This window comes from Notolabrus celidotus, chromosome 2 (assembly GCF_009762535.1).
Source record: "Notolabrus celidotus isolate fNotCel1 chromosome 2, fNotCel1.pri, whole genome shotgun sequence".
NCBI classification, from domain to species: Eukaryota; Metazoa; Chordata; class Actinopteri; order Labriformes; family Labridae; genus Notolabrus; species Notolabrus celidotus.
The window spans coordinates 9661037-9687590 of NC_048273.1; the positions used below are offsets into that span (position 1 = coordinate 9661037).

General features: G+C 41.1%; 2 protein-coding genes across 4 annotated transcripts; one reads left to right on the plus strand and one right to left on the minus strand.

Annotated features, from left to right (window-relative positions):
* paics (phosphoribosylaminoimidazole carboxylase, phosphoribosylaminoimidazole succinocarboxamide synthetase) lies at positions 1–18297 on the minus strand. 3 transcript variants are annotated; one of them, XM_034703852.1, is made up of 14 exons: positions 17592–18008; positions 15463–15936; positions 14784–14837; positions 13009–13590; positions 10834–10911; positions 8003–10581; positions 7691–7888; positions 4898–5076; positions 3647–3826; positions 3447–3560; positions 3277–3360; positions 1656–1836; positions 391–549; positions 1–282 (listed from the first exon to the last, which is right to left on the minus strand). In XM_034703852.1, the coding sequence occupies exons 6-14, from the start codon at positions 8016–8018 to the stop codon at positions 116–118; spliced, it is 1278 nt and encodes a 425-aa protein (XP_034559743.1). In that variant the 5' UTR covers positions 8019–10581; positions 10834–10911; positions 13009–13590; positions 14784–14837; positions 15463–15936; positions 17592–18008; the 3' UTR covers positions 1–115. The 3 variants fall into 3 exon arrangements, with proteins under 3 accessions (XP_034559743.1, XP_034559727.1, XP_034559736.1); XM_034703836.1 differs by lacking the exons at positions 1–282; positions 391–549; positions 1656–1836; ... (3 more) ...; positions 4898–5076; positions 7691–7888 and having other exon boundaries at positions 10314–10581; positions 17592–18297; XM_034703845.1 differs by lacking the exons at positions 1–282; positions 391–549; positions 1656–1836; ... (4 more) ...; positions 7691–7888; positions 17592–18008 and adding an exon at positions 16762–16850 and having other exon boundaries at positions 10316–10581.
* ppat (phosphoribosyl pyrophosphate amidotransferase) lies at positions 8186–26520 on the plus strand. The gene is made up of 12 exons (XM_034703877.1): positions 8186–8384; positions 8507–8780; positions 18414–18480; positions 20262–20468; positions 21310–21422; positions 21507–21652; positions 21747–21819; positions 21910–22061; positions 23374–23501; positions 23585–23806; positions 23885–24005; positions 25937–26520. The coding sequence occupies exons 2-12, from the start codon at positions 8653–8655 to the stop codon at positions 26110–26112; spliced, it is 1533 nt and encodes a 510-aa protein (XP_034559768.1). The 5' UTR covers positions 8186–8384; positions 8507–8652; the 3' UTR covers positions 26113–26520.
* Positions 26521–26554: the final 34 nt, after the last annotated feature.

Sequence of the window (26554 nt, forward strand, 5' to 3'; positions counted from 1 at the left end):
GAGTTTAATAAAGAAGCTTTTAATTTTCTTCTTAATGGAATGATTGAGGTGAGAAAGGACATCGTTAGTGGGACAGAGACAGGTGGCGCTCTAACAGAGCACAGGTAGGATTGCTTTAGATGCTGCAGGCCTGGAGCTTCTTGTCGGCCAGCTTCAGGGACACCCAGGTGTTCAGCATAGAGGCCCGAAGTTTGCACCACACCATGTGATTGGTCAGCCCGAAGATCTGAGCCGCGAACTGAGCCGCCGCCTCTGGGGAGAGGATGGTGGAGCAGCCGAGACCTGCAGGAGGCAGAAGAGGGGCATGGTTAGTGTGATCAGCATTAATGTTGGATCTTATTCCATGTTGTCTTTTTTGCCCTTTGTGTGCTTAGTAAGGAGTTAAGTTACCACTTGGCATGCGGAGAGAGGACCAGACATCTTGAGCCCCCCAGTCTGGAGTGAGAGGAGGACAGTTGATAACAGGATATGCTGTGTTTCCGGACATCACTGGGCCGAGGCCGTTGCTCCGGCCAGCTACAGCCACAAACACAGTGGGCACGCCGTCACCTGAGGGAAGAAAATACATTTATCTGTTTATTTAACACTTATCAAGACACATTAAGTGTTTCTGCTTTTCCAAATTAAACGATTTTGGATTGATGAAGAGTTGTAGGAAGAGATATTTTTATTCCGTCTTGTTGGATAAATGACAAAATAACCTCTGAAACAAACAGCTGACATGATGATGACTGCATCCCCTATGATTGAGAAAACTGAAGCCTGATTATTCCCTCCTGACAATCAGAGGAGGATCTAGCTTTGTTCTCAGTCTGAACCTGGTAATGTGACGGCTTTGCAGATCCAATTTCGGACTTTCCGTATGGCTGTAAAACTCATTGGAGCTTTTTCGATAACTAACATGTTTAATATTTAGGATTTAAAACCTGGATGTTGCATCAGCACTCGAGCAAGACCAATAAGAGAGAAGTCTGCGATAAGACTGAGCTGCTGACAGTGTTCCTAAACTGTTGATTTAACATTAGTAGCTCCCACGTTCCTGCTGGGTTAAGTCAGACTCTGACAGTTATGTTCACTAGAGATTAAATGACACAATCCAAAGTGATGATTCTTCCCAGGTTTTGTTTTAAAAAGATGTAAGTAACTCAGTTCATGTTCAAACTTTAGAGAAGAGAAACTTATGAGATACCTTTTCTACTTTTTCTCACTGGGCTTGGTTGCTTTATTTCGCTTAAAAAGGGCCTTTTTTTTTTTTTTTTTTTTTTTTTTTTTTTAAAAAGGACACAAACAGTACTTCTCTCAAAAGGTTAAAGCTAGGGTTGGTAGTCACGGAAAACTAGCAGGAATTTGAATGTAGCATTTCCTCAGGACTCCGTCTTAATTCTTTTGCTTGCCACAGGTACGCCAGGAGAAAGGAGAGAAAGATTGTCTATCGTCTTAACGATAGCTGATATTTTTTTAATGGATGTCAAATCTCCTTTAGCGGGTCGCTCAGGTATCGTCTTTGTGTGGGAAATGATTGTGGTGCATCCTCAGCTGCTAAATCTCCCTGTGCTGCCGCAATAGGAGGCGTATCATCGTCAAACAGGAGAGGTGAAAGGCAGACGGCGCCCTCTGCTGTTTGAAAAAGGTATCTAAAGACGGTAGAGACCCACCTTCATACTGAGCTTTGATGCGGAGCGTCTCGTCCGGTCCTTTGTGAGCCGAGGTGACTCTGAGGATGCAGGGGATCCCGAACGTCGTGCAGGCCTTCCTGATCTTCTCGCAGTGAGCCAAGTCTGAGGTGGACCCCATCAGGACTACCACCCTGCCGTTAGCCTCTGGCTCCAGCAGCAGCTGCAGATAAAAACAGAACTCATGAGCTCCATGCAGATCCTACACTAGGAGGTTTGTTGTCTCTTGATTCTCACAGTAAACAGTTTACAGCACGGCTTCTAAATCTAGAAACCCACACACCCACCAGAGCCGCAGCGCTTAATTATAGGAGATCGTTTCACACCTCCAAAAGAACACAAACAACAACAAACAAGCTGCAGAACGAGGCAGAAGTTTAAATATATTCAGGGCTTCATTTTTAGACTTGGGTTTTTCTACATGTGTTGAAAAAAGATGCCAAGTTTCAAAATCTCAGCAGAGCTTTAGAGTTTAATCCTCTCTACATCGATGTTTTTATTCATCCTGTCATGGATGTCTCTTCTGGGTTTGCAACGGTAACATAAACTGAATATATATATATAAATACATAAATCTAAGCTGTTACTCTAACTCGCCTGCTTGTGAGGAATTTTCCTGAATGTTGCTGGCTGTGTTTTCACACACAGCTCAGTTCAAAATCTTTGTGAAGTTTATGCAGAGGTTCCCAAACATTTTCTGCAGGTGGATGACATTTGTGAAGCCCTCCTATCACCAAACACATCATCAAATAAATAAACACTACCCGACTCGTCCTCTGCAAACAAATCAATGCATCTTGAAACATTTTCTGCAAAAAACAAGCAGCTTCCGTCTTTTTTTTTTTTTTCAGTGATTGTGACATTTGGTGCAGATTCATCATGAACCACATTTTGGTATCTGTGCAGAACTATGTGCACCTTCTTTAATAAGGCCCACAAGTCGAGCTAGAGAATGAATATGTAAAGATAATAAAACTGAAGAGCAACAGAGTTCAGATCATTCACTGACACTCTGTTCAGCATCAAGGTCAGAGAACAGTTTGACTCCTGAAGGCTGGTTTATATATTTCTGCATCGACTCTACACCGCCGTGAGCCCTACATATTTCTGCACTAGAGTGTCCATGTGGCGCAGCAATACTCAAACTAAATACTAGTTGGTAGTGCAACTTCTATGCTAGTCGTATTATGTTGGATTTGGAGTGGATAAATGTCGAGCAAGAAGAAGAGAGAGAAGGCGTTGGAGATGGACAGGGGGCAGTGTTACCTGTGGAATCAAGGGACTGGGGGTCTACGTTTATTCGACGTGTAGTTACATTTTTGAGGAGGTGCACTTCAGGCCATGTGCGTAGGCTCCTGCGTAGGTACAGGGCTGTGCAAACGATGTAGATTTGATGCAGGGGAAGTATAAATCAGGCTTCAGATTGATTTTAGAGAGCTTCAGATGTAATTGTTTACAAGGAACATTTAAAGATTGTTGAGTCCATCAGATTTATCCGGATGTTGCTTTTGTCTGCAGTCTGAACAAAGCCTGAGTGTGTCCGTTCAGACTTGTTGATTTAACCCTCATGACCCGTCTGTCCTGATAAGGTTAGAGAACGTACCTTGACCCTCTCAGAGACCCACTCAAAGTTCCTCTTCACCATCTGCATGGCCTCAGGAGTGACTTCTTTAAGGTCACGGTACACCTGCACAGAGAAGGGACAGGTAACTTTACCTTTAACATCCTTTATTAAACCTTTATTTAAGTTAAAGAACTGAGAGAAGTCCTGACCTGCTTATCCTTCTGCTGGCTTCGGTCTCCAGCCGGCCAAAGCCTCCAGGAGTCGTTGTCGATCACATCAGCGAGAACGATCTCCTGAGTCTTCACATTCACGCCAAACTCGATCTGTAAACAAAGAGAACCAACCTTCAGTGTGCAGAAACAAAACGTGGTTGCACAGTTTGTGACTAGCAGAGGGCAACGCCGCTCACCTTCATATCCACCAGCGTGCAGTTCTGAGTGGCCCAGGCCTTCTCCAGGATCTCAAAGATGGCGACCGTGCTGCGGTTCATGATGTCCACCTCGCACTGACTGATGGAGAGTCCGGCCGGAGAGAACTTCGCCTCCAGCACCTGCTCCTCCGACCACTGGGGGTCGTTGTTGGCATCGTCCTGCAGAGGAAATAAAGTGAGTTTGGTGTGTGGAAGCTTTGAGTTGGGTTTCTGGGGCCAAAGTAACACAAACTTGTTTTAACTGAATAACTGAACACACAAAGAAATAAAATACAAGAGGAGTCAGAGGGAAGCACAGAAACTATCATATAAATCAGGTCTAGTATCAATAAAATCAGAGAGAGAAAATGTAAAGTTGGAGTTTTTAAAGACAGGCAGATCATTTCATATTTCAATTTAAGTATTTTATATTAATTAATTTTATATAGATAAATTGTGTTATTGATTAATTTAACACATTTGATCTATATATAATTAATCAATATAATTATATATAGATAAATATTATATGAATTAATTATGTATCGATCAACTGTGTAATGTGAATTAATTATATATAGATATTGTATTATATTTATTTATTTGTTATTATATGTACATATAGATAAACTGTATTATTTTAATTTATTACATATAGATAAATTGTATTAAAAATGTGTTAAAAAAATGTGAACAAAGTCTTAATATAACAGGAATATAATCATTAGACAGAAAGTAAATGAAGTCACAAGATTAATCCTGTTAATAAATTAATTTTGCAATATAACAAGAATAAAGTCTTACATTTACAAAAAATTTAATCAGATACTTACAATCTGATTATGTTTTAAGGAATAAATTCAAATTAAATAAATCTTTCCTGCTTCTTTCACTTCTTATAGCTTCATTAATCGTCTGATAAAGACCAAATTAATAAGATTTAAGGCTTAGTTTCTCTCATTAATTGTAAATCAAGCTGTTTGACAAAGTGCACCCTCTAGTGGCCATATCTGATGTGATTTGCAAAGCTGGATTCATATCTTTTTATCCGTTTCCTTTATTGTTTGTTTCTTTAGGCCGCAAATTTGATCATTTTGACTTTTGAAGGCACGCTTTAGATTCTGTATCACCATCTTTCATCTGATCCATATGTTTCAGGAAGCTGTCGCCTCCTTGTCCTTTATGACGACTGTAAGTTGCATCAGTGAAAGACTGAAAACACACTTTGAAGGGTTCAGGTCTAAGACTCACCTTAAAGAACATCTCCATCTTCAGAGGGGAGAAGCGGTAGCCCTCTTTAACTCCCGGGTTCCTCTTCAAGAACGATCCAGTGGCGACTCTGCGGCAGACCCACTCGATGGGGATCATCTCGCAGTGAGCCGCGATGAACGCCGTGTCCGAGTGCTGCTTCACGAAGGCCGTCTTAATGCCTGGAGGAGAGGGGGGACACCGAGTCAGAGTTACACCAGCAAACAGGACGAGTACACCTGAGGGTTCGGGTGTGGGTTCACATCTTAGAACAATCATGTTGCTCCATGTCTTCACCTGAGGGGTTACGTTGCAGACACTACAGCCTGTTTTGTGGCTGCAGGCTGAAACACACTTCAGGAGGAAGTTCAATAGCTTTGGACTCATTAGTCTAAATGTTTAAAAACATAGCTCCCATGTTAAAAATAAAAAGAGTTAATGTTTAAGTAAGGGGGGGATGTGGTTGATCACGCTCTGCTGAATTAAATGCACAAAGTCCGAAGTCACAGGACAGCAATCACCACACTCACAATGAGCAGCATGTGGGCAACAGTTACCCACTTACCTTTAAATGAAAGCCTGCTGGAGAGTCATTTAGGAGGGTTAATGCATGCTCTGTGTGTCCTGCATACGAGAGCAGTTCAAATGGTTCAACAAGGACTGCAGGGATCACACACGCTTCAAAAACTGAAGTATTAATATGTTTTTAAAAAGTGATGAGTCAGAGGTGATTTTTTGAGTGTCTTTGAACCCGACTGTTGCTTTTAAAAAGGGGCAAAATGATTATATTGTTATCCATAAATAAATAAAAGTTTGTCGTTTCTGTTGTAAAAGACTACGGCTGCAGCAACTGATCATTTTAGACCTAAATAATTCAGCCCCCTATTCACCTCCTCACCTTTTCTAAATGACTTGTTCCCTTCCTCCTTCTTTTGTTTACTTTATTTCTACATTTTTATAAAAGTTGTGATTTTTTTTATGTCTATAAACTAAAGAGCGTGTAATTTTATCCTCCTCTATGGAAGCAAACAATATTTTTAGGCTATAGACAGAATAAACATGTGAAGACTCCATCTTTGATCACTATTTCTGACATTTTTCAGCCCAAACAATCAGAATATTTAGAATAAAGAAAATACTTTTATTGAAGTTTTGACGGATGGAATCAAAGCAGATAAAAACAGAGGATAAGATCCATCGTTTAACTACAAACACTCTGAAGTGCTGAAACTGGCAGAGATCTGTTTCCTCACAGCTATCAGAAATGTAAACAGAACAAAGGTGGTCTTTGTTTCAGAGCGTCACCTCACTGACCCTTTAAACTCAATTAACAGGGTCACGCAGGTTTACGGCCTCTTGGTCAGGACAGGAAAAAAGATTCAAATTAGCTCAAAATGTTGTATGAGAAATGTGATGATTTAAAGCTTCTGTAGGGAACTTTCAGTTTGTGTTGATTTTGTCGCCCCCTGTGGACAAAGTTGGTTTTGCTGATTTTGTGCTGTTTATATGTAATAAATGAAAAGTGCTATGTAGATGAAGTTAATGATTTCATTTGTTTATGTCATAATTTTAACCTTATTAGACTGTTGTCCCCAACTTTGTCATTTATTTTTATACATTTTATGTAATCTTGTGAAGATAAATATATATATATATATATATATATATATATATATATATATATATATACGTATATCTCAAATTTCATTTTTCTGTTTATTTTGACTTTTATTCCGTCTCATACTGTGATTTTGACACTTTGAGTCATTGTCCTCACATTCTATTTTATTTCCTCTTTTTATTTTGTATCGCACTTTGTAACCGTTTTTGAAAAGTGCTATATAGATAAGGTTTATTATCATTTCAGAATTTTGACCTTATTAGATCATTGTCCTACAATTTTATTATCTTTTTTTTCTAATTTGATTTAATGTTATCTTTTTTTGTGCAAATAAATCAAATTTGATTTAATATTTTTGTAATTTTTTGTTTATTATTAATTTATCTGTCATTTTTTTAAGTTTTCGTCTCATAATTTTTATATCACCAATTTTCCACCATCTACTTCAATTTCAACTTTCTTTTACATGGATTTGATTTTTTTGTCTAGTTTCTTGGTCATAATTTTAATCTCATTTTATAAAGATAGGCTTTTTTTTTCACATCAGATGACATCGCCATCCAACACAAACTATATATCACCAAGGCCATGTTACAAAAATAATTTAAAAAATCAAATATGACAGAGAATGAATAAGTACATTAAAGCAGGGTGACACAGGGCCACACATTTGAAATAAAAATAAATAAATGGGGGGAATGATAAGACAGTTCATGCGTGTAGGTTACACGCACGTCATAGTTTTTCATTATTTAATCATTTATTTCTAAATTTTATTTTTTTCCTTCTAAATTTTGTGTTCTTCTGTTTGAAAACAATAAAAAGTGAATTATAAAAACATTAAAAAAAAAAACAATTAGGACATAATGGATATTCTTTTTTTAACTTTCAGGAGAAAGTTTTTTTTTTTTTTTTACCTGTTTGAAAACATTGGTGATGCCTTCAGGAACCCTTAAATAAATCAAGGAATTCGCGCATATTAAGTCATGTGTGAGAGAGAGCGCTTTCAAAACCAATAAATAAATACTTCTCATGTAGTTAATAGTAAAGTTAACCCCATAACGGTTTCTCAACATGTGCGTTAGTGGCCTCAGGGTGATTATGACTCACCTGCTCCACACCTTACCTGTTACAGCACCTTGGTCTCAGCCCATAGTTATACTACTGAATCTTACCCGAGTCCTGCAGCAGCTTGAACATGCAGCTCGTCGTTTTATTGGCGATGGCAGCCTTTCCCTCCATTTGGTCTTTCCTCACTGCATTCCCGGCGGTGATCTGGTCTTTTGACTGGACCAGAACCAGTCCGGGCTGGTCCACAAGCTCGAAAATCTGCTTCGTCTTCCCCTCATTCAGCTTTTGCCCGACCTTAAACTCTAAAACACACAAAAAGTGACAAAAAAAAACGCATTCAGACGCGAAATGCAACACTTTAACGCTGTTAATTAACTTCGAAGTCTTGGATTGAGTTGATTAAAGTAGTTCCGTACCTGTTGTGGAGTCCATGGTGAAGTTATTTACCGACCCGCAGCTCTGAAAGACAAAACTTTGGAGAGTTTGAGGATGAAGAGGCAGCAGGAGGCGTGCAGGCAGCAGAAGAGGGAAGTGGGGTCTGTCCTACGTGCTCTGACAGCCAATCACGACGGTTTTCTTTGTGAGGCAGCCAATCACAGCAGCGCGTTCCGACCACGTGAGGGGGAGATGCTCAAGCACAAAATATTTGCTAGACGGAAAAGTTTTAGGAGTTTATCCACAAAGTGACCCCGTTTCCTCTCTGAGGAGACTCCTGACCACACTAGGGGAACATTTCTGCGCTTTAGTTTAAACTATTTTCGATTATTAATTGTTGTTGACTTCCTCGAGGAGTACCACGTGCGTCTCATCAGTTAACATGTTCGATTAAACACGTTTCGATTAATCTAAGTGACATCAGGAATGGAGGCCTGTTGTTTCTCCCGGTGATGCTTGTTTCCTGACACTAGTTTGCTTTTCAGGCCATGTCAGCTGAGTTGATCCGGTTTTGAGGAGCCACGTTGGATCGCGAAGTAAACTCAGTCCACACGTGCTCGGTTAATCACGCACGCCACGACAACCTGGTCCAGGAGCACTGGGATCATAGACCGGGACAGACCGCGCAGGGATGGAGTTCGAGGAGTCCGGTATCGGGGAGGAGTGCGGGGTGTTCGGGTGTGTGGCGGCCGGAGAGTGGCCCACGCAGCTGGAGGTGGCCCAGGTGTTGTCTCTGGGTCTGGTGGCGTTGCAGCACAGGTGAGTGAAGGACAGGTGTGCACTCTAATGACAGGTTTGAATAGAAGCATATGAGGAGCCAAACATGCAACCAACTTTGATTATGCAAAAGTAAAAAAATAACATCTCTGAGTGATGGAGGAACTTTTTACTCCCGACATGATCCTCAACTTGTCTCGCTGGTGCACTGAAGGACAATATTCTTGTTGAATTGATGCATTTTTTAGGAAAACAAAGCCACAAGTGTTTGTTTGCACGAGTGTCGCACTAAGGAATTTGTTGTGACTCGAGGCCACGTTGTTTTTCAGGCTCTTGTGTCTTAACTCTGCAAATAGCGAGACAAACAATCAATCGATTAATGGTAGACTAACAAATTAATTGCTGGTTAATCGAATAATCGATTATTTTTAGTTTTTTGCTAATGAGAAATGTGGACAAATTTCTTCAAATTTCAGCTTCATAATGCAAAAATAATTAAATTTAAAAACAAACAAAAAAAAGATTTAGAATATGTAAAATATTCACGGGTTGAAGACAAATTAAATTTGATTATTTGTCATTATTACCATAATGTATTGGTCTTAGTAACTAAGTTTCATGATAAAATAAGGTGTTTAATATTTTTTCCTTTTGCTAATTTACAATGTAAATCATGTAGGAAGTATTTAAAGATAATTCCAGAAATGTTGAAAATCCATATTATAGTTTAAGATTAAGGAACAGATCAAGATCAGACAAAACTAATGGACTGGGCCAATCCAGCCCTGAACCGCTTTAGACTCTGGGTTGGATCTAGCATGGAACTTAACCAGGACTGGCCCACATCTGTACCAAATTACTTCAAAGTTCTCTAGAGGGGAAAACAGGGACCAGTACCAGAGGACAGCAGCCTTGGTCAGGGTTACAGAACTAGCCTAGAGGTTTTGGGTTACATCCAGGCCACATGATCTTTGCTATCTAGGAATAACTCAAGGATATTATTTAACGTTAAGAAATACTTTATCAACCAAATAAGTAATCAGTTAGTGGAGAAAATGGTAGTCAATGACAAAATGAATCATTAGTTGGAGCTCAGGGACGAAACCTGAGTCATAGATTCACTCAGAGGTGTACGACAGGATGAATAATAAATAAACTAAACTAAAATAAACCAAAAAACTTAAACAATAAGAAGGTCACAATAACAGTAAATTTTTAGAACAGATCAATATGCAGATTTAATCAATTGATCATTTTGTTTATCCAGAAACAAATCAATTAACTGAGAAAATTATAATTCATGATAAAAGACTCGATCAGCTGGAGCTCAAGCTTGAAAAATGTGCGTTGAATATCTGAAGATCTTCAAAAAGGTTCCAATAAAGTTGTTTTTTCAGCACAGATCAATAATCAGTTTGAATCAATGAATCATATTGAAAATTTGATTGCATGAAAAATACAAAAATGCTTGTTATAAATCTTCACAGCTTAAAAACAACTTATTTCATTTAACTAACAGTCTACATATATTACATGGAAGATCTTTGCTCCTTTTATTGATCAGCTGATTGATTAATTGGCAGCTCACAGTAACATCCTGTGTGTCTGATGTTCTGATGTTAGATTAAGCTCAGGTAGAGAAACATGCATGTTTGAGGATTAGCAGATGTTACCTGTCTGTCAGGCGAAGCGTCAGGAGACGGGTCAGGGGAGGCCATTGACCGCACTGAATTGATCTTTATTATGGGGATGTGATCCTCCTCCTCTTTACATTGGACCCTCGTGTTATCAGCAGATCCGGCGTGTGTGTGCAGCTTTTTCACCGCTGTCAGGAGGGTCGAGTCTGAAATGAATAATATAATAAAACAGCATTCTCATCATCCTCTCTTCTTCTTTAAGTTTCTAAAAAGCAACATTAAAACAGCCGTCTCCATCCTGACCCTCATGGCCTCATGCTAGCAGTCACCACTGTGCCCTTATCTGTAACTTCATTATCAGACTCATCATGAGACCGGGTCACACTCTACAGAAACTTCAGTCAATGAGGACGCCATGTGACACACAAAGTGATAACAGATGGAGGCGCATTTCAGACCTTGATCTGTGAATTTCCTCTTCCTTCTGTTGGGTGAGAAGATCTTCTCCTCTCTCTCCGCTCTGCTAAACAACGAGCCTGCAGACGATAGAGAGACAGTCAGAGACCAAAACACAGCGAGGAAGGAACAAAGTTAGAGGGACTAAAGTGACTCCCTCAAACAGGAGACCTCTGACAGGGTGGAGCCCTCTCTCCTGTCCTTCTTTATTCTCACATTTATAATCAATCTCTCTGAACAGTTCAGAGCGTATAATGCTGGATGTTTGGTGGAGGAGAGTCTTTCAGTCATTCCAGCCATTCCAGCACAGTCCGAATAGTTGAATTTAACTCACTTCCGCCTCTTGCACGGCCAGCAGCCTATCACTGTTACAGATTTTAGAGCGGCATCTGGGATAGCCAATCAGATTTCAAGGAAGTCTACCCCTCTTGTCACTCCTGTGTGTACTAAGTTTTGCGTCGTCCGGTGTTGAGTAGTTGCATATTAATGATTTAATTATTTTTCCTACGACGCTCTGAAATGTTTTCTTCTTCTTCTTTTGTAATTTAAAGTAGTGCTGCTGGGCGATATTTAAAATGATGTTATCACGATAAAATATTTCATATCAGTCGATAATGATAAATATCAAATCATTATTTCTTTTAAATGTAAAGTCTGATTTTTGCCCCTGAGTGAGAGTTGAAGAAAAGAGACGGTTTGTTAGCTTGTATCTGGATTTAGTTTTCTGATGAACTTCTTGAATCCATAATTTCTGACAATGCTAACAGGAAACAGGTCTTTTGTGTAAAATTAGATTTTTGTGATTTTAGTTTTTAGATTCTTATTTTTCTCAGGTTGAGCTTATTTGGATAACTGTATTTAAATTCACAACAAAGATATATCAAATGTATACTGTGTGTCAGTTTATAGAGGATTGTTTTGAGTTGTGCAGTCCCCTTTAAGATTACTAAGGGTTACGGTCAGTGTGATGTTGTTTCCCACAGTGCAGTGAATGCATCACGGTTATTCAGTGTTCAGATGTCCTGAGGTCGCTGTGCAGAAGTTGTCTCTGCTCTTCCTTTACCCACATCCTGAAAGTTTAGTTAATGAGGTGCATGAAGTTATTAGTTAACACAGAGTCAACACAGTGTCAGACTAACGACTCTGCTTTGAGCTAGTACCAGCCTACCTCTCACCCTGCACCATGATTGGCTGTGCAATGCAGTCTTCTTCTTCTGTCTGATGTTGGTTGGCAACTAGCATTAAAGGCTCATTAGCGCCCCCCTTTTCAGTGGTTGTGAGGTGTAATTACAGGTTTATTTATATCAAATTTTTAGCAAACATTTGTCATATTTATATTGAGAAAAATTACATCACAATAATTATCATCTAATTATCGCCCAGCCCTAATTTAAAGTCGGTTAGCAAAGAGCTTTCAGAGGCGCTACTGCCACCATCTGGTGGAGTGAGTGCATTACAACCTGGTGCTGTAAATATGACGGAAAAGCTGTTTTGTGATTACGTAGCCTAATTTAGTCAAAAGGACATTTGATTTTCTTTTAAAGTTATCAAATGACTGCTCAAATATTGTTTTGATTTAGTGTAATTTAACCCTCATACAGTTATGCAGCACTTCCTGTCCCCATATTCTTTTAAACCCAAAAATATAAACTGAAAGAGTTTTAAGGTTCAGTTCATGCAAATACAAGCCATTAGAACTATGTCTTTCTCATTTATGAAAGTTGTGTAAGATTTAAATTTACGGCTTACGGTTCAAAGAGTATTTCTAAAATGATCTGAGCAGTATTTGAAGAGTGAGGTCCTGTGGCTCTTTTATATTATCTGATTTTAATTAATTTAATAGTTAACTTTATAAGAGATTTGTATTAAAGGAAGCAAAGCTGAAGACATACAAGACATTAACTCTCTGCTTCAGGAGGTTTTTTAACCACGCACTTTGCTCCAGCTTCAGATTTGTAAAAGTACTTAATGACTGTTTTACTTCTTAAAATAAATAACCAGCTTCCTCTTCTTTGATATCTTCTGGTGTGACCTTCACATTTACTCCCAGATAAGGAGTTGTTACACAGAGACCGTCGCCTCTGCTCATGTGAGCTGTTTGATACTCTTCATTTCTACGCTCACCTCCACAGGAGCTTGTTATTTCCATCAGATGAACATAAAAGATCTGTGCTCACTCATGAATCTGTGTTGAAGATCTGAGCGCGCCTCCTGGACTACGTGGATCCTCGGTTCTTTGTTTGCAGGAATGTCGAGGCTCACAGAGGACACAGAATCCGAGCTACAGGTCCGGTCCTCCATCTTGGTCAAAGTGGCGTCTGTGTGATCCTTGTCCTCACAGTCCTCAGACATGGAGAGTCTGCCTGAGTCTCTGTTCTGAGCAGCACCTGTGTCATTTGGAGAACCATTCCTTGTGCGGTTCATGATCGCGTCCACCTCGTTGTAGAACCTCATAATCCGCCTCGGGTCCGTCTCCTCGGTCATCCCTCTCTGCAGCGAGCGGTAGAGGTACTTGAGGTTTTTGTACTTGGTGTGGCACTGCTTCCAGTCGCGGTCGATGCCCTCCTGCATCAGCCTGTTGGAGATCTGGACGAAGATGTCTCTCTTCCTCGTCGAGCTCTCCAGCTGCCTGCACACTCGCTCGTCCGACCAAATCTGGACCAGAGCCCGGACCTCCTGCTCGCTCCAGTTCCGACCTGTGTCCGGCACCGTGACCACGTGGAACTGATCGGGTGGATCTGTGACAGTTAGATGAGCGTCTGACAGGGGATAGAAGAGATGACACAACCAGTTAATGACTGTTAAAACGTGAGGATAATCAGATTTATAGCTAATATGAGCGTTATATTAAAGAACTTTGCAATCACACATAGTGTTTTGTCATGTTAGGGCCTGTCTCCACTGAAAGCATTTTTTGTGTTGACATACCTTTAACACAAAAACAATGCAGTTCAGCGTTTTCAGAGCTCAGCATCCTAAGGACCAAATCGCTGTCAGTAACAGCTGTTTTTTTGTGGTTAAAGTTTTGGAACTCGGCCGTGCTCATTAATGTCAATTCTCTAGTGCCGACCAATCAAAATCAAGAAGGGGCGTGGCCTTCAATATCGTCTTTGTCAACAACAATGGTGGGGGATAAATAAATCCTGGCATCTGCGAGGGCACAGTTTCCAGGTCTTAAGCTGCTGCTAATGCTAGGACCAATCGACAACCTCCAGTCTTAAAATATGAAGCTGATGCAGAAGTGTTAAAAACTGCAGTACCCCGAGCGTCCACTAGAGGCTGGCTGCAGAAACACCAGAAACCACATACACACCCATTCAAAGAAGACGATCTTTACAGCAGAAATAAACATGTTTACAGCCTGGTTAAATGTACAAGTTTTGCTCAAATAAGGGCGTGCCTGACTTGATTGACTGTAGCTGTTAGTGAAAGGGCTAAAGGCCTGCCTCTGTACCTCACTCTAGCTCCACAGAAGTTAGGTTGAATTCAGCATTTACAATATGGCTCTTGCCAACGATCGGCTTCAAAACAGGGCTTCAGAAACAGATGGGTGACGTCACGGAGACTACACCCATTTTTCATACAGACTATGGCTCGAACAAGATTATTTTACATGCTTTTCCCTTGCATAAAAGTAAATATGAAGCATATGGAGTAACTTAGAACAGACTTACTATCTCAACGAAGGGAATTGGAAGTGCTGCAGTACAACTTCCAGAAGCAGCACTTGTTAGAAAAGTCCACATTTGGTGCTGCTAGCCCCAAAAGAATGCAGTGAGTGGACACAGGCCCTTATGCAACCCTAATGTGCATTAAGCTGTGAGCTGGTAATAGGGCTGCAAATCACAGTTCCATCACATAATGAAATTATAACTTGGATGTTTGATTGTTATTGATTATTGACTGCATTGATCCATGCATCGTTACAGCTCAGGGTACTGATGTTGCATACCTGTTCTTTTCCACTTTGCCTCCACGTCTCCATTCATTTCCCCGTCGTTACTGTCTGAAGAAGAAACAGAAGACTACATTAAAGTCCTCCGTCAGACTATACAATACAAACGCCAGAATGTTTTATGTTTTCGCTCTATTTGCGCGTCAAAACCGCGTGTACACAAGTGCCCAAGATGAGAATATTCCCAGCAGTGAGGGGGTATCCCACACCACTACAGTCTGTTGTTATCACACAACGATGAGCTGGACTACATTGAATGGTGAAGCCGGTTATGCTAAGGGGGCGGAGCTAACTTCCTAGCACAACCGATATCTGGAATCAAGTGACAGACAAAGGGTTTTCACAACTCAGCAGATAATCCTCCTCACTCTCTGTCCTCACAGTGAGGTCCTGTTTATTCCTGATCCCATAAAAACAGGTAGAGTCACAGAGTTCAGGGAAGCTGCACAGAGATGCAATCAATGTGTCCCATATATTCCAGATGAAGGAACCTCCACCAGTCCGTACGTCACATCATACGTCACTGGAGGATCTGCAAGCTGATTGGCTATCACGGCGCACATATTGGACACTCGTGTGCACTCAATTTTGATGCGCGAATAGAGCGAGTCAACACAAAACATTCTTGCGTTTGTATTCTCACGATCGCAGATAGTTCTGCAGGCTCGCTTCTTACCATCATCTATTTCAATGACGACCTCGCTCTCTGATCCCGGAGTCTGCATTCTCTGAGCCACCACCTCTCCATCAAACAGCCTCCTCTGCATCTCCACCGTCCCATCCTCCAGCCCGCGGTCCATCAGGATGGCGTCCACCTCCTCAAAGAACTTCATGTATTTCCCCGGTCCTCCTGACCCGCTGCCCGCCGCAGCGTGGGCGCTCTTTGCCGTCTTGTAGTCGTACTTCAGGTTTTTGTATTTAGTCCGACATTGTTTCCAGTTCCGCACCACGCCAAAGTTCCTCTGCATCTGATACGCCATCTCCTGGAAGATGCATTTGTTGCGCAGCGTGCTCTTCAGGCGCTCTCGGATCCGGCGGTCGGCCCAGACGCACAGCAGAGCTCGGACCTCGTCGTCGGTCCAGTGGCGGCCGCCCTCTTCAGAGACGCTCGAGGTGTAGGGAAGGGGTCTGTGGATCTGAGTCCTTAGACCTGCACACATAGAAACACCAGCTGATTATTTTAAAGAGACAGTGAGAAATATTTAATCAGAATGAAGCGTCAGAGAGAAATGTTGTCAGTGTGTTTAGCACGCCTGTTGATCTTCTGTTATTTCAGGTGATTAGAATCTTAAATGTGTGAAACAAAGAGCCGGCGAAGAGATATTTTTCATAGAGGATAGTGAAAACATTTATATCAACTACAGTGTTAACATCTAGATGTTTGAGCCCTCATAAAACAACCTAACAGGGCAGAAATATCCACAATAAGAGGTTCATCTGCAGCGTTCTGTTTGTAAATGAACGACGGCGTGCATTTTGAGCTGGAGGTGAAGGAGGGAGACGTCATCTGTTTTGACAAAAACTCAAATATGTGGATATAACGAAGAGCGGTGAAAGAAAACTCAAGTTATACTCTAGAAAAACAAGAAGGCGTTGACAAAAAAGCGATTACATCCTCAACTCGCAGCAGCTCAGTTCGCAGCGCCCTCACTGGACATTCTGTATCTGCTGTAAACTACCGGACTGACTACGATCTTTAACCTGAAACTTCTTCTTTGTGATATAACTTTCTATAAATAACTGCTCGACTTGATACAAGGAGAAGAGAACAGAAGAAATCCTGTCTTAAAACAACAACAAAACTATCACAGCTCAGCTTGCAGCCTCAGATTTATCTGCAAACTGCTCTTTGTTGTTGGTTTGAACTTGTCAGAGTCACCCGGCCCGTTTGGAAAGGGGATGCTGAGATCTGTAAAACTAGTTCCACCCAAACTGAGAGTCTAATTAGAAAAGGTAGAACACACGACATCCTCACCTGAAAACAAGCTGAGCTCATGAGCTGTTGTTGGCAGCAGCTCAGCTTGCAGCCCTTTCATTTTACAACCTGTACCTCTTTTTGGGTCCTCGATATGATTCACCTGGTCCTCCTTAAAGACGGCCTTTGAGACCGGTTTGATCTTCTCTCTCTGCTCTACAGACTACAGAGAGACTACAGGCACAACTTAGGTTTTAAGTTAAGGGAGAGAGAGAAGAGGAGTCCTGTGTGATCGGTTTGACCCTCATGCTGCTCAGGTCTCAGCCCCGTAACATCCTGTGAGTGTCAAAATAACAAAAACATCTACTTTAAAACTCTCGAGCACTGATTAGTATCCTTTTTCTTATCTCTACTAAAAAAGAGAGACGCCTTTTTAAAGTAATTGATTCCACATTAGCATATGCATACATTCAAACACCCACACTGGAGAAAGCCCCCGTTTGTTTGAAAACAAGCCTTCCAACAGTCAAATTTACACTCCTCCTCGAAAGGCAGAGGATGCTGACGACCTGAAACTGGTTTAAAGTTTATTCTAAGCTGTTAAAGACTCCGGGAACTTCCATTCACTACCCTTCATTTCAGATGGACTGCTGTCTCCCAAAAAGGGGCGGAGCTACAAGTTGAGGGAAGGTCGCTCTCGTCACTTATCCATCTAGTTCTTTTGAGACATCCTTCATCGAGTCTTAAAACTGGCTGCATGATCAGATTCAAACACAACAGCTCAGATCTAAATCTTGTTATCGATTAAAGAAACAAAACAAACTTTTTTTGTCTCAGCCGATGATGACTGAAGGCAGATTCTGTCGTCTGGTTTGCACCTTTTTATTTACCTTCCTGCATTGGGACAGGGACTGAGGAAGGATAGATCCCTTTCTGAGTCCCCTCATCTTCCTCTTCCTCCCAGCTCTCCTCCAGCCTGTCTTCTTCTTCTTCTGGGCTGTATTTTGCTGCTGCTGCTGCTGCTGCGTCACACTTCCTGCTCTGGAGCCCGAGGCTCCTGCACTGGGCCTGACACTCCCACCAGCTGCGCACAATGCTGAGCCTCCTCAGACGCTCTGAGATCAGCTCAAACGTGCTCCTGCTCTCGGCTACGTGCTGAGCGCCCACCTCGTCCCACACTGACATGAGAGCCAGCACCTCTGCCTCCCCCCACTGCCTCTCCACCGAGCCTTTGTCCTCCACCACCACCTCCCTGTCTGCTCTTTGTCTCTCTGCTGCTCTCTCCATGTCTGAGCTGACCTGGAAACGCTTTCTTTTCCCCAATCCGCCTGTCTCTGCTGCACGGTTCCCTAGGCAACCAGGCGGCTAAGCCTGAAAGCAACGCCTCCGTGCAGGAAAGCAGCCTCATCACTGGCTTAAGCTGTGTGCCGAGGGGGCGGGGCCAGCTGTAATCTGAGAAGCAGCTTGGTGAAAAGGCTGAAGCTGCAGCAAGGCGACTCCCCGTACACGGCAGCTCCATGGCAGACATGTTTCTGCTCTCTCTGCTCTTAATCTGCAGAATCAAACCAGTTTACTCGCCTCAAGGCTCACACCGAGTCTTCACTGCTCATCAAGTTCATTCATGTGCAGACCTGCAGAACACAAACACAAGTATCACTCCGTATGAAACCCCTCTGATGTTTTCTCCTGTGTGTGTGTTTGTGTCTGCTCAGGGGTCAGGAGAGTGCCGGCATGGTCCTGAGTAATGGAGCCAGCCCCCCCACGTACACATCACACAAGGTAACACTCCTCACAGGGCTCAGCTGAGCTGCTTCCCTTAAAGCTGCATCCACAGTAATCATCATAGAGTTTGCATCAACACAGCAGCTGTATGTTGCAGAGTCCTTCACAGGGTGTAAAGGATGGAGTCTGATTTTAGTAAGAGAGGGAGGTTACTTTGATGTGCACAAGGATTTATTTTGCAGGCTCTTTTTTTGTGCAGCAGGGTTCCAGACTGGAGGAGTATACCCTACGAAAAACAAGATAAAGATGTGTCATCAGTATGAACATATCAGTTCATACATTTATTCCTAGGTTTGAATAAATGTGGTTATTTACATCAATCCAATTTGTAAATCACTTTTCATACAATGATGCTGTAACACAAAGTGCTGCATAAAAATAATGATAGGAGTAATAATAATTATAAAAAGATAATGATAATAATGAATAGATTCATAATAATATTAATAATGATGGATTAATAGTAATAAATAAATACATAATATTGAAATAAATAATACATATATAATAATTAGTAGTTAAATAAATAAAGTTGTTGACGAACTGAGGAAACACTATTGTGAGTTAACACTGGAGGAAAAATAAGATGTTAAAACTCAAGACATAATTCAATTCAAGAAGAAGTACAAAGAAATGATTTTAATAAGGTACAAGGAGGAAGACAAGTGTATATAATCACGAGGGGTTTACTTTTGTTTGTTAGCATAAATATGAAGATAATATATGAATATTTGACATGTGGGACTGCACTCTTATAATGGCAGAAAATAGTGAATAGAGGGGTAGGATTAGATAAGTTTTAAACTTCTTCCTACTCCTTTTCGTACATGTAGAGTAAATTGTTTCACTGCTTGCTAATATTGATTTTGTTTCTTTTGTAAAACTGTTTCTTTTTATTTTATGTTTGTATAACTCTTTCTTCTTTTCTGCTTTTTTTTTAATTGTATTTTTTTTTACTTTTACATGTTCGAAATAAAGTCATCAAATCAAAAAAAAAAAATCAAATCAAAAGACAGGAAATGAAGCTCACTAAAATAAATTAATAAAATATAAAACACTTAAAGATTCAACTAGTAAAAGAAATTGGATGCTACACTTAAAGTAAATACAGCAAAATAAAACACAATACAATATTGAAATAAGATAAGATCTAATTAATAACTTAATAAACAATATAATAATCCAGATCTAATTAACAAATGAATAAAAAATAAAAAAATCAAGTGAATAAATATTTTTTATGTGTGCCTATACTAGTTTAAAATAATAATAAAAATTGACTAAAATTTGAACTAGATAATTAATAGAGTAAGATGGATTAAGACTCTGAAAAGCGAGACTAAAGAGGTCGGCCTTGAGTTTGCTTTTAAAAATGTTTACATTCTGTCCAGCCCTCAGATTTACAATGAATTACAGTTAAAAGTCCACTCCCTGAGGGCTCTCACAGGCTCATATGATAAATCTGATAAATACGAAGGAGCAAGACCATTAAGAGATTTCAAAACCCCTTATCTTAAATTCTAAAGAATGCTGAGAGCCAATGCAGAGACTTTAAAATGGGTGTCATGCGGGCTCTCCTCTGGTCTCTGTCAGGGGAGGAAGACCAGAAAGAAGAGCATACAATAATCAATTCTACAGGTGATAAAAACATGAACTAGTGTCTCTGCATCAGCTTGAGGAAGCTTGACGAAATGTTAATTATTGTTGTCAGACTGCTGCTTCTGTTTTCTAGAACTTAATTTAAGAAACCCTTCTTTTTCTCACGCTGTGATTTTCAGGGGATGGGGTTAGTGAGCACAGCTTTCCATCCCGAGGCCCTCATGAAGATGCGGTACGGTAACCTCGGTATTTGCCACACTCGTTACTCCACCACGGGGATCTCTGAGCTGCAGAACTGTCAGCCGTTCGTGGTGGACACCCTGCACGGACAGATCGCCGTGGCTCACAACGGAGAGCTCGTCAACGCTCACGCCCTGAGGAAGAAGGTGAGGAAGAATCCAGGACCGAGTACTCTCTGCTGGATCTGACATAAAAAACATGCAGAGAAATGAACATATCTGTTGAAAGAACAAAAAGAATATGGAGAACAGAACAAAAAGAAGTTGCAAATATACAAGAAATAAAAAATAAATGTAGATATGGGTTTACGGCACTGAGATAAAAAACAAAATTGGGGGAAATAAAAATGTGCAAAAAAGGGTAAAATAAATTAAAATAATTTAAATCTGTTTTACTCTTCCTTTTTCTACATATATTTTAATAATGGCTGTCAAATAATTGTTCAAATTAGAAAATTGAATTCAGTTTGACACAAAGTGCAGATTACTTTGGACTCATCTTGGGGGGCAGCTGGAAGAAAGAAGGCACTGCGGCAGCTCAACTACAGATGCTGGAAGGGACAAAATAACACGTGATTAAAAAAATGAATAGTTAATTTAAAACAAATTTTGGATCTCTGAAAGCCCTTATTTAAAATCATCAAATAAATACATTTAGATAAATAAAAATGTCCTTCTTTGTCTAAATTGTTGAATTTAATTCTAGTTTTGTAAATGTATTAGTATTTCTCACATTTTAAAAATTGTGAAATATAAATATATAGATTTAGAAAAAATTAAAACACTTGCTTTGCATAAAAATAGTAATATAAAGTTTAATTTACGTTAAAAGAATTAAGGAAAATGTATTTAAATGTGTGAAAATTAAACTAAAATGCACTTTCATGCTTTTGTCTGTATTGTCTTCATCTGATTTATATGTTTAGTTTAACTCACCTTGTAAGAACTCTAATATATTTGTGTGATTTATTATTAATATTCCGTGCAGGTGATGCGTCATGGAGTCGGCCTCTCCACCGGCTCAGACAGCGAGCTCATCACTCAGCTGCTTGCTCTGACTCCGCCCATGGAGGAGCTGGACGCACCGGACTGGGTTGCCAGGTCGGTTTTTACCTTTGAATGTTTGATAATCACTAAAACTTTCTTTCTACTCATTTAATTCCCACCTTTTGTTTGTTGTTGTAGAATAAAGAATCTGATGATGGAGACGCCCACGTCGTACTCACTGCTGGTGATGTATAAAGACGTCGTCTACGCCGTGCGGGACCCTTACGGAAACCGTCCTCTCTGTATCGGACAGCTGGTTCCTATCTCCAAACTGCACAGCTCAGGTGAAGAGAAAGTCTGCTGCTGCTGAAATAAACCTGAGGAGGGCTTCAGAGTTCTGAGTTATTCGAGGATGGGTGATGAGTTTTTGTTTTGCAGGGTCTGGAGAGGAGGACACAGAGGGCTGGGTGGTTTCTTCAGAGTCCTGCAGCTTCCAGTCCATCGGTGCAAAGTCAGTCCAAACCTCCACTGAGAGATCTCTGCTGTGTTAAAGCTGAAGGTTCAGTTTATTAACAGTTCACATGTCCCTCCGTGTTCTCAGGTATTACAGAGAGGTGTTACCCGGAGAGATAGTCCAGATATCACAACACGGAGTGAAGACTCTGAGCGTCGTCCCTCGTCCTGAGGGAGACCTCCCCGCCTTCTGCATCTTTGAATACGTTTACTTCGCCAGACCGGACTCTATATTTGAAGGTTTGTACATTTTTAAAGCCACTCTGTGCTGGAGATTTAAAACTAGTGACGTGTTTGTTATATTGGAGTCTCATCGACTGATTGGTACTGAGAGAATCTGCCCTCGTAGCTAAATCAGTATGTAATGTCTGCAGCGTAACATAAATAAAGTCTGAATTCTATGTGAATAAAGCCATGAGAGAAAAAAGTCCCAAAATTACGAGAATAAAGTTGGAAAATTTAAATTCATATCCTGTATAAATAAAGTTTTGAAAAGAAAGAACTCCAGAAATTAAGTTAAGTTTATTGTTGTAAATGAACAAGATTAAAGTTGTTAATTCACGAGAATAGATGTGCCGGTTTAGCTCAGGAGGTGGAGCAGGCGCCACAGTCCTCTTTGCACTGGTAGTAGGGTTGATTCCCCCTTCTCTCTCCTTACATTTACTGTCTCTCTTCAGCTGTTCTTTCAAGATAAAAGCAAAAAATACCCCAAAAAATGTTAAAAAACTAAAAATTAATGAGAATATGGAGAAAAACAAATTCATTAGATTTAAGTAGAAACTCATGAGTATTTAGTCTTAATCTAACAAGAAGAAATTTGCAGATTTATGAGAATTAATTCATAAATTAACAAGAATAAAGTTGTAAATTTAGGAGAATGGATGCGCCTGCTCCCCCTACTGAGCACAGCAGGTGGAGCAGGCGCCACAGTCCTCTTTGCACTGGTAGTTGGATTGATTGATTCCCCCCCTCTCCCTCTCCTCACATTTCCTGTCTCCTTTCAAAAATAAAGGCAAAAAAGCCCTAAAATAAATGTTAAAAAATCTTTTAAAAAAGGGAAAATGAATGAGAATATGTGTGGAAGAAAAAAACAACTCCACCAGATTAAAGTAGAAATGTAAGAGAATTTTGTCATAAGGGAACAAAGTCTTAATCTAACAAGAACAAATTTGGAGATTTATGAGAGTAGATTGATAAATTAAGAAGGTTAAAGTCTAAACTCTTAAATAAAGAACACATTTAAGCACAATGTGGTATTAATGTAATAAAGGATGGAGAAATATAAGACTGTATTCTTGTAGATTTGTGACTTTATTTCTGTTTTGTACAGTTTTATTGTCCAAATCTTCATTCTTGTTCGTCTATAATTTAGCCCAGATACTCTGCTGTAACTTTCCAGTTTGTTGTTGTTTCAGCTTCGATCTGATAAATGTTCACGGTTACAATAAAAGAGGCAGAACTGTTCTTCCTCTGTCGGCTGTCTTTGTAGAATGAAAGACTTCCTGGTGTGAAGCTGCCTCTCATGCTCCTCCTTCTGTCCCCCGTCCTGCAGGACAGATGGTGTACACCGTCCGGCAGCGCTGTGGTCGGCAGTTAGCCATCGAGGCTCCGACAGATGCAGACGTGGTCAGCACAGTGCCAGAGTCGGCGACTCCTGCCGCTCTGGGTTACGCTCAGCAGGTCAGTCTGCAGGCTGTCTGATCTCTAAACAGCACACTGAGACACATCTTCCTCCTCATACCGTCTTCCTCTTCCTCCTGCAGTCCGGTCTGCCTTACATCGAGGTTCTGTGTAAGAACCGCTACGTCGGGAGAACGTTTATTCAACCCAACACGCGCCTGAGGCAGCTGGGAGTCGCCAAGAAGTTCGGAGCGCTGACGGACAACTTCGCCGGGAAACGAGTGGTGCTGGTCGACGACTCCATCGTGAGAGGAAACACCATCGCCCCGATCATCAAGCTCCTGAAGGAGGCCGGGGCCACCGAGGTTTGTGACACTGCCACAGTTTGATCAATAATATGTTCGTATAAGGTCAAACATCGAGGTGTTTCTTCTCCCGGACAGGTCCACATCAGAGTCGCCTCTCCACCCATCAGGTTCCCGTGCTACATGGGCATCAACATCCCAACCAAGGAGGAGCTCATCGCCAACAAGCCGGAGTTTCAGGACATCGCCGGACACATCGGTAAGTTCTGACACATAAAGGGATTTGGAGCTGCAGAATAAACCTCACAGGGTCTCCTCTTTGCTCTGGTTCTTGTGTTGTTGTTATCCCTGACAGACAGACTCAGGTTGGTATTGTAAGAGTCTGACAGCATTGCAGAAAGGATCCCAGCAGAGAGAGAGAGAGAGCTTTATGTCTAGAAGTCCAATTATTTTTCTAAACAGACCGATAACTTTCTCCCTGTCCTCTTCAAACCCCGGGACGGAGAAATGAAATGTATAAATTAATAAATGGGAGCTTCAGGGGTCATCTTACAAGATTTATTTTACTTCCACGTTAAAAGCTGACGTCAGTAAAGAGGAGGAATTCATCTGAATATGACGGACCCTCAAGAGAGCAGGACCAAGTCACTGAAGCAGAGGAGCAATGAGAAACCATATCTAACTCTGTATCACAGTTTAGTTTATAATAGTGAGGAAACAGAGGATTCATAGAGGAGACAAGTACGCTACCAACTTAAAATACAAACATGTTGTTAAAAACTTCGATTAAAGATCATTTTATTGATTTTAAATGATTTATGTTTACAGTTTTTTTTTTAAATAGTCCCAGTGATTCCTCGTCAGTTAGCGCTATGAAAACTGTCCTCATTCAGCTCTCCTTCTCTGAGATCTGCGGTTCACACTAGAGCTGTAAACGGGCCTTAAAAGGTAGACCCGACCCGAGCCCGACAGAATTCTGCCCGAAACCCCTCCGAACCCGAATGACCTAGATTTTTTTAAAGCCCGAACCCGTTTACAGCCCGACTGCCCCGACATTATTCATTACTGATCTGGCTAATTTTGCAAGTTTTGGGCAGGATGATCTGTTGATCTTCCACCAGCTAAAAACATCAGTTTCATCTACCATGACAGTCGTTTTAATGTAGTGAGATACCTCGTCGTCGTCCCACTCAGCTCGCTGTACATTTTACAGATCCTCAAAATCATTTCTGGAGAGCTCTGGGTCTCGAGTCTCCACATCTCGTCGTGTACCTAAAGCACCGTGCATAGCTTGCAGAAGAGTGCAGGCATGATTATGTACGGCCTCCCTGTCTGAGTGTGGCAACATTCTCAGCTGGTTACATTTTGGCCAGAGGAATGTTGCGATCTTATAGAGGTCCTGTATTATAACTTGTGCTGTTGCACAACAAACCCGACCTGACCGTTGGGTCGGGTCGGGTCGGGTCGGGTCCGGACAAATATCTTCAGCTCTAGTTCACACACCTTTTAAAAATAAACAAATGTCACAGCTTTGAACCCTGCTGCTATCATCACCACCGCTCATGGTTTAAGTTTCTTTGTAGAGATCGATAACCTAAAGTTTTCTCTCACCTGCTCTGCTCCTTTATCATATTGCAGGACAGGATCCAAGATGGAAATGTCCGTTAGCCTGCTGATATCACATGCTGACAGAAGCTAGCAACATTGTTTTGATGCTAACGGTTTTACCTCACCTTACGGTCTGTGGTGTCAACAAGCAGAAGCTAAATGTGTCTGAACTCTTTTCCGTGGATTGATTTGACATGACGTGGGATCAGTTTGTCTCTGGTGCTACTCGTGTTAGTGAAAGTTATTAACTGTTGTCAAGGGGTTTAGACCAATCAGAATGAAGCATATTACACAGCCGGAAGATCAGGAAAAGAGCCGGGTAATGCAATGAAGATGCAGATGATTTATAGAGGAGGCCAAACTATTCAAACGACCTTTAGTCAACAAAAAAAAAGCACAATAACAAACCAACAGATTACAGCAGGGAGCAGCAACTTCTGCAGACTCTGCCTCTGTAACAAAAAAGCTCCATCTCTGTAGGGATCCTTTCTGTAATTCCTCCAAATGATTGTGCAGCCCATAAAGTGAAACCACAGGCCCCGTGTTTGGTTCATGAGCCGTAATCTTTAAACTGTCCTCTAGGTGCCGACAGCGTTAAGTATCTGACCGTGGAGGGTCTGGTGTCGGCGGTGCAGCAGGGAATCAGCTCCCTGCAGGAGAAGGACAAGATGATCAGCTCCAGCAACAAGAGCGGCAGGAGGGTGGGACACTGCACCGCCTGCCTGACCGGGAAGTACCCGGTGGAGCTGGAGTGGTAACCTGTGCTCCAACGAATCCACCCTGTAGTTACTGCAGCCGCTCTGTGGACTCACCGCCACAGCTGAAACCTGTGAGGACTTTCCTGCTTCTGATGACCTCCAGAAACCTGTTTACTGCTGAACCTTTGGACCACACTTTGTAGATGTTTGTAGTTTTTGTTGTATTAACCTGAAACAGTCCTTACACTAGTTTGTACGTGTGTGTTAGTTTACCCGTCACAAAAACACACAAAGCTAGAGACCAAAAACTGTACTCTCCTTTATCACGTGAACCCTTCTACCTTTACGTCACACATTAACCTCTGCGCTCTGATGTTTTTGTTTTCATCTGACTGTTGCATATTTTTGTTTTTTGGCTTTTGAACATTTTGGAAAGATTATTAATAAATAAAAGAAATGCAATAGAAAGAAGTGAGTCATGTCTTTTTTTCAGAAACTATAA

Bases quoted from the DNA above. Each gene is read 5' to 3' on its own strand.
- paics (XM_034703836.1), bottom strand. From the start codon at position 17,988: ATGGAGAGAGCAGCAGAGAGACAAAGAGCAGACAGGGAGGTGGTGGTG. The intron at 13,591-14,783 runs GTATGCAACATC...ATCCCCTGTCAG, and splicing joins GGCAAAGTGGAAAAGAACAG to ACGCTCATCTAACTGTCACA. The intron at 10,912-13,008 runs GTGAGCACAGAT...TATCGTCTGCAG, and splicing joins TCTTCAACACAGATTCATGA to GCTCGTTGTTTAGCAGAGCG.
- ppat (XM_034703877.1), top strand. From the start codon at position 8,653: ATGGAGTTCGAGGAGTCCGGTATCGGGGAGGAGTGCGGGGTGTTCGGG. The intron at 8,781-18,413 runs GTGAGTGAAGGA...GTGTCTGCTCAG, and splicing joins CTGGTGGCGTTGCAGCACAG to GGGTCAGGAGAGTGCCGGCA. The intron at 23,807-23,884 runs GTTTGTGACACT...TCTCCCGGACAG, and splicing joins AGGAGGCCGGGGCCACCGAG to GTCCACATCAGAGTCGCCTC.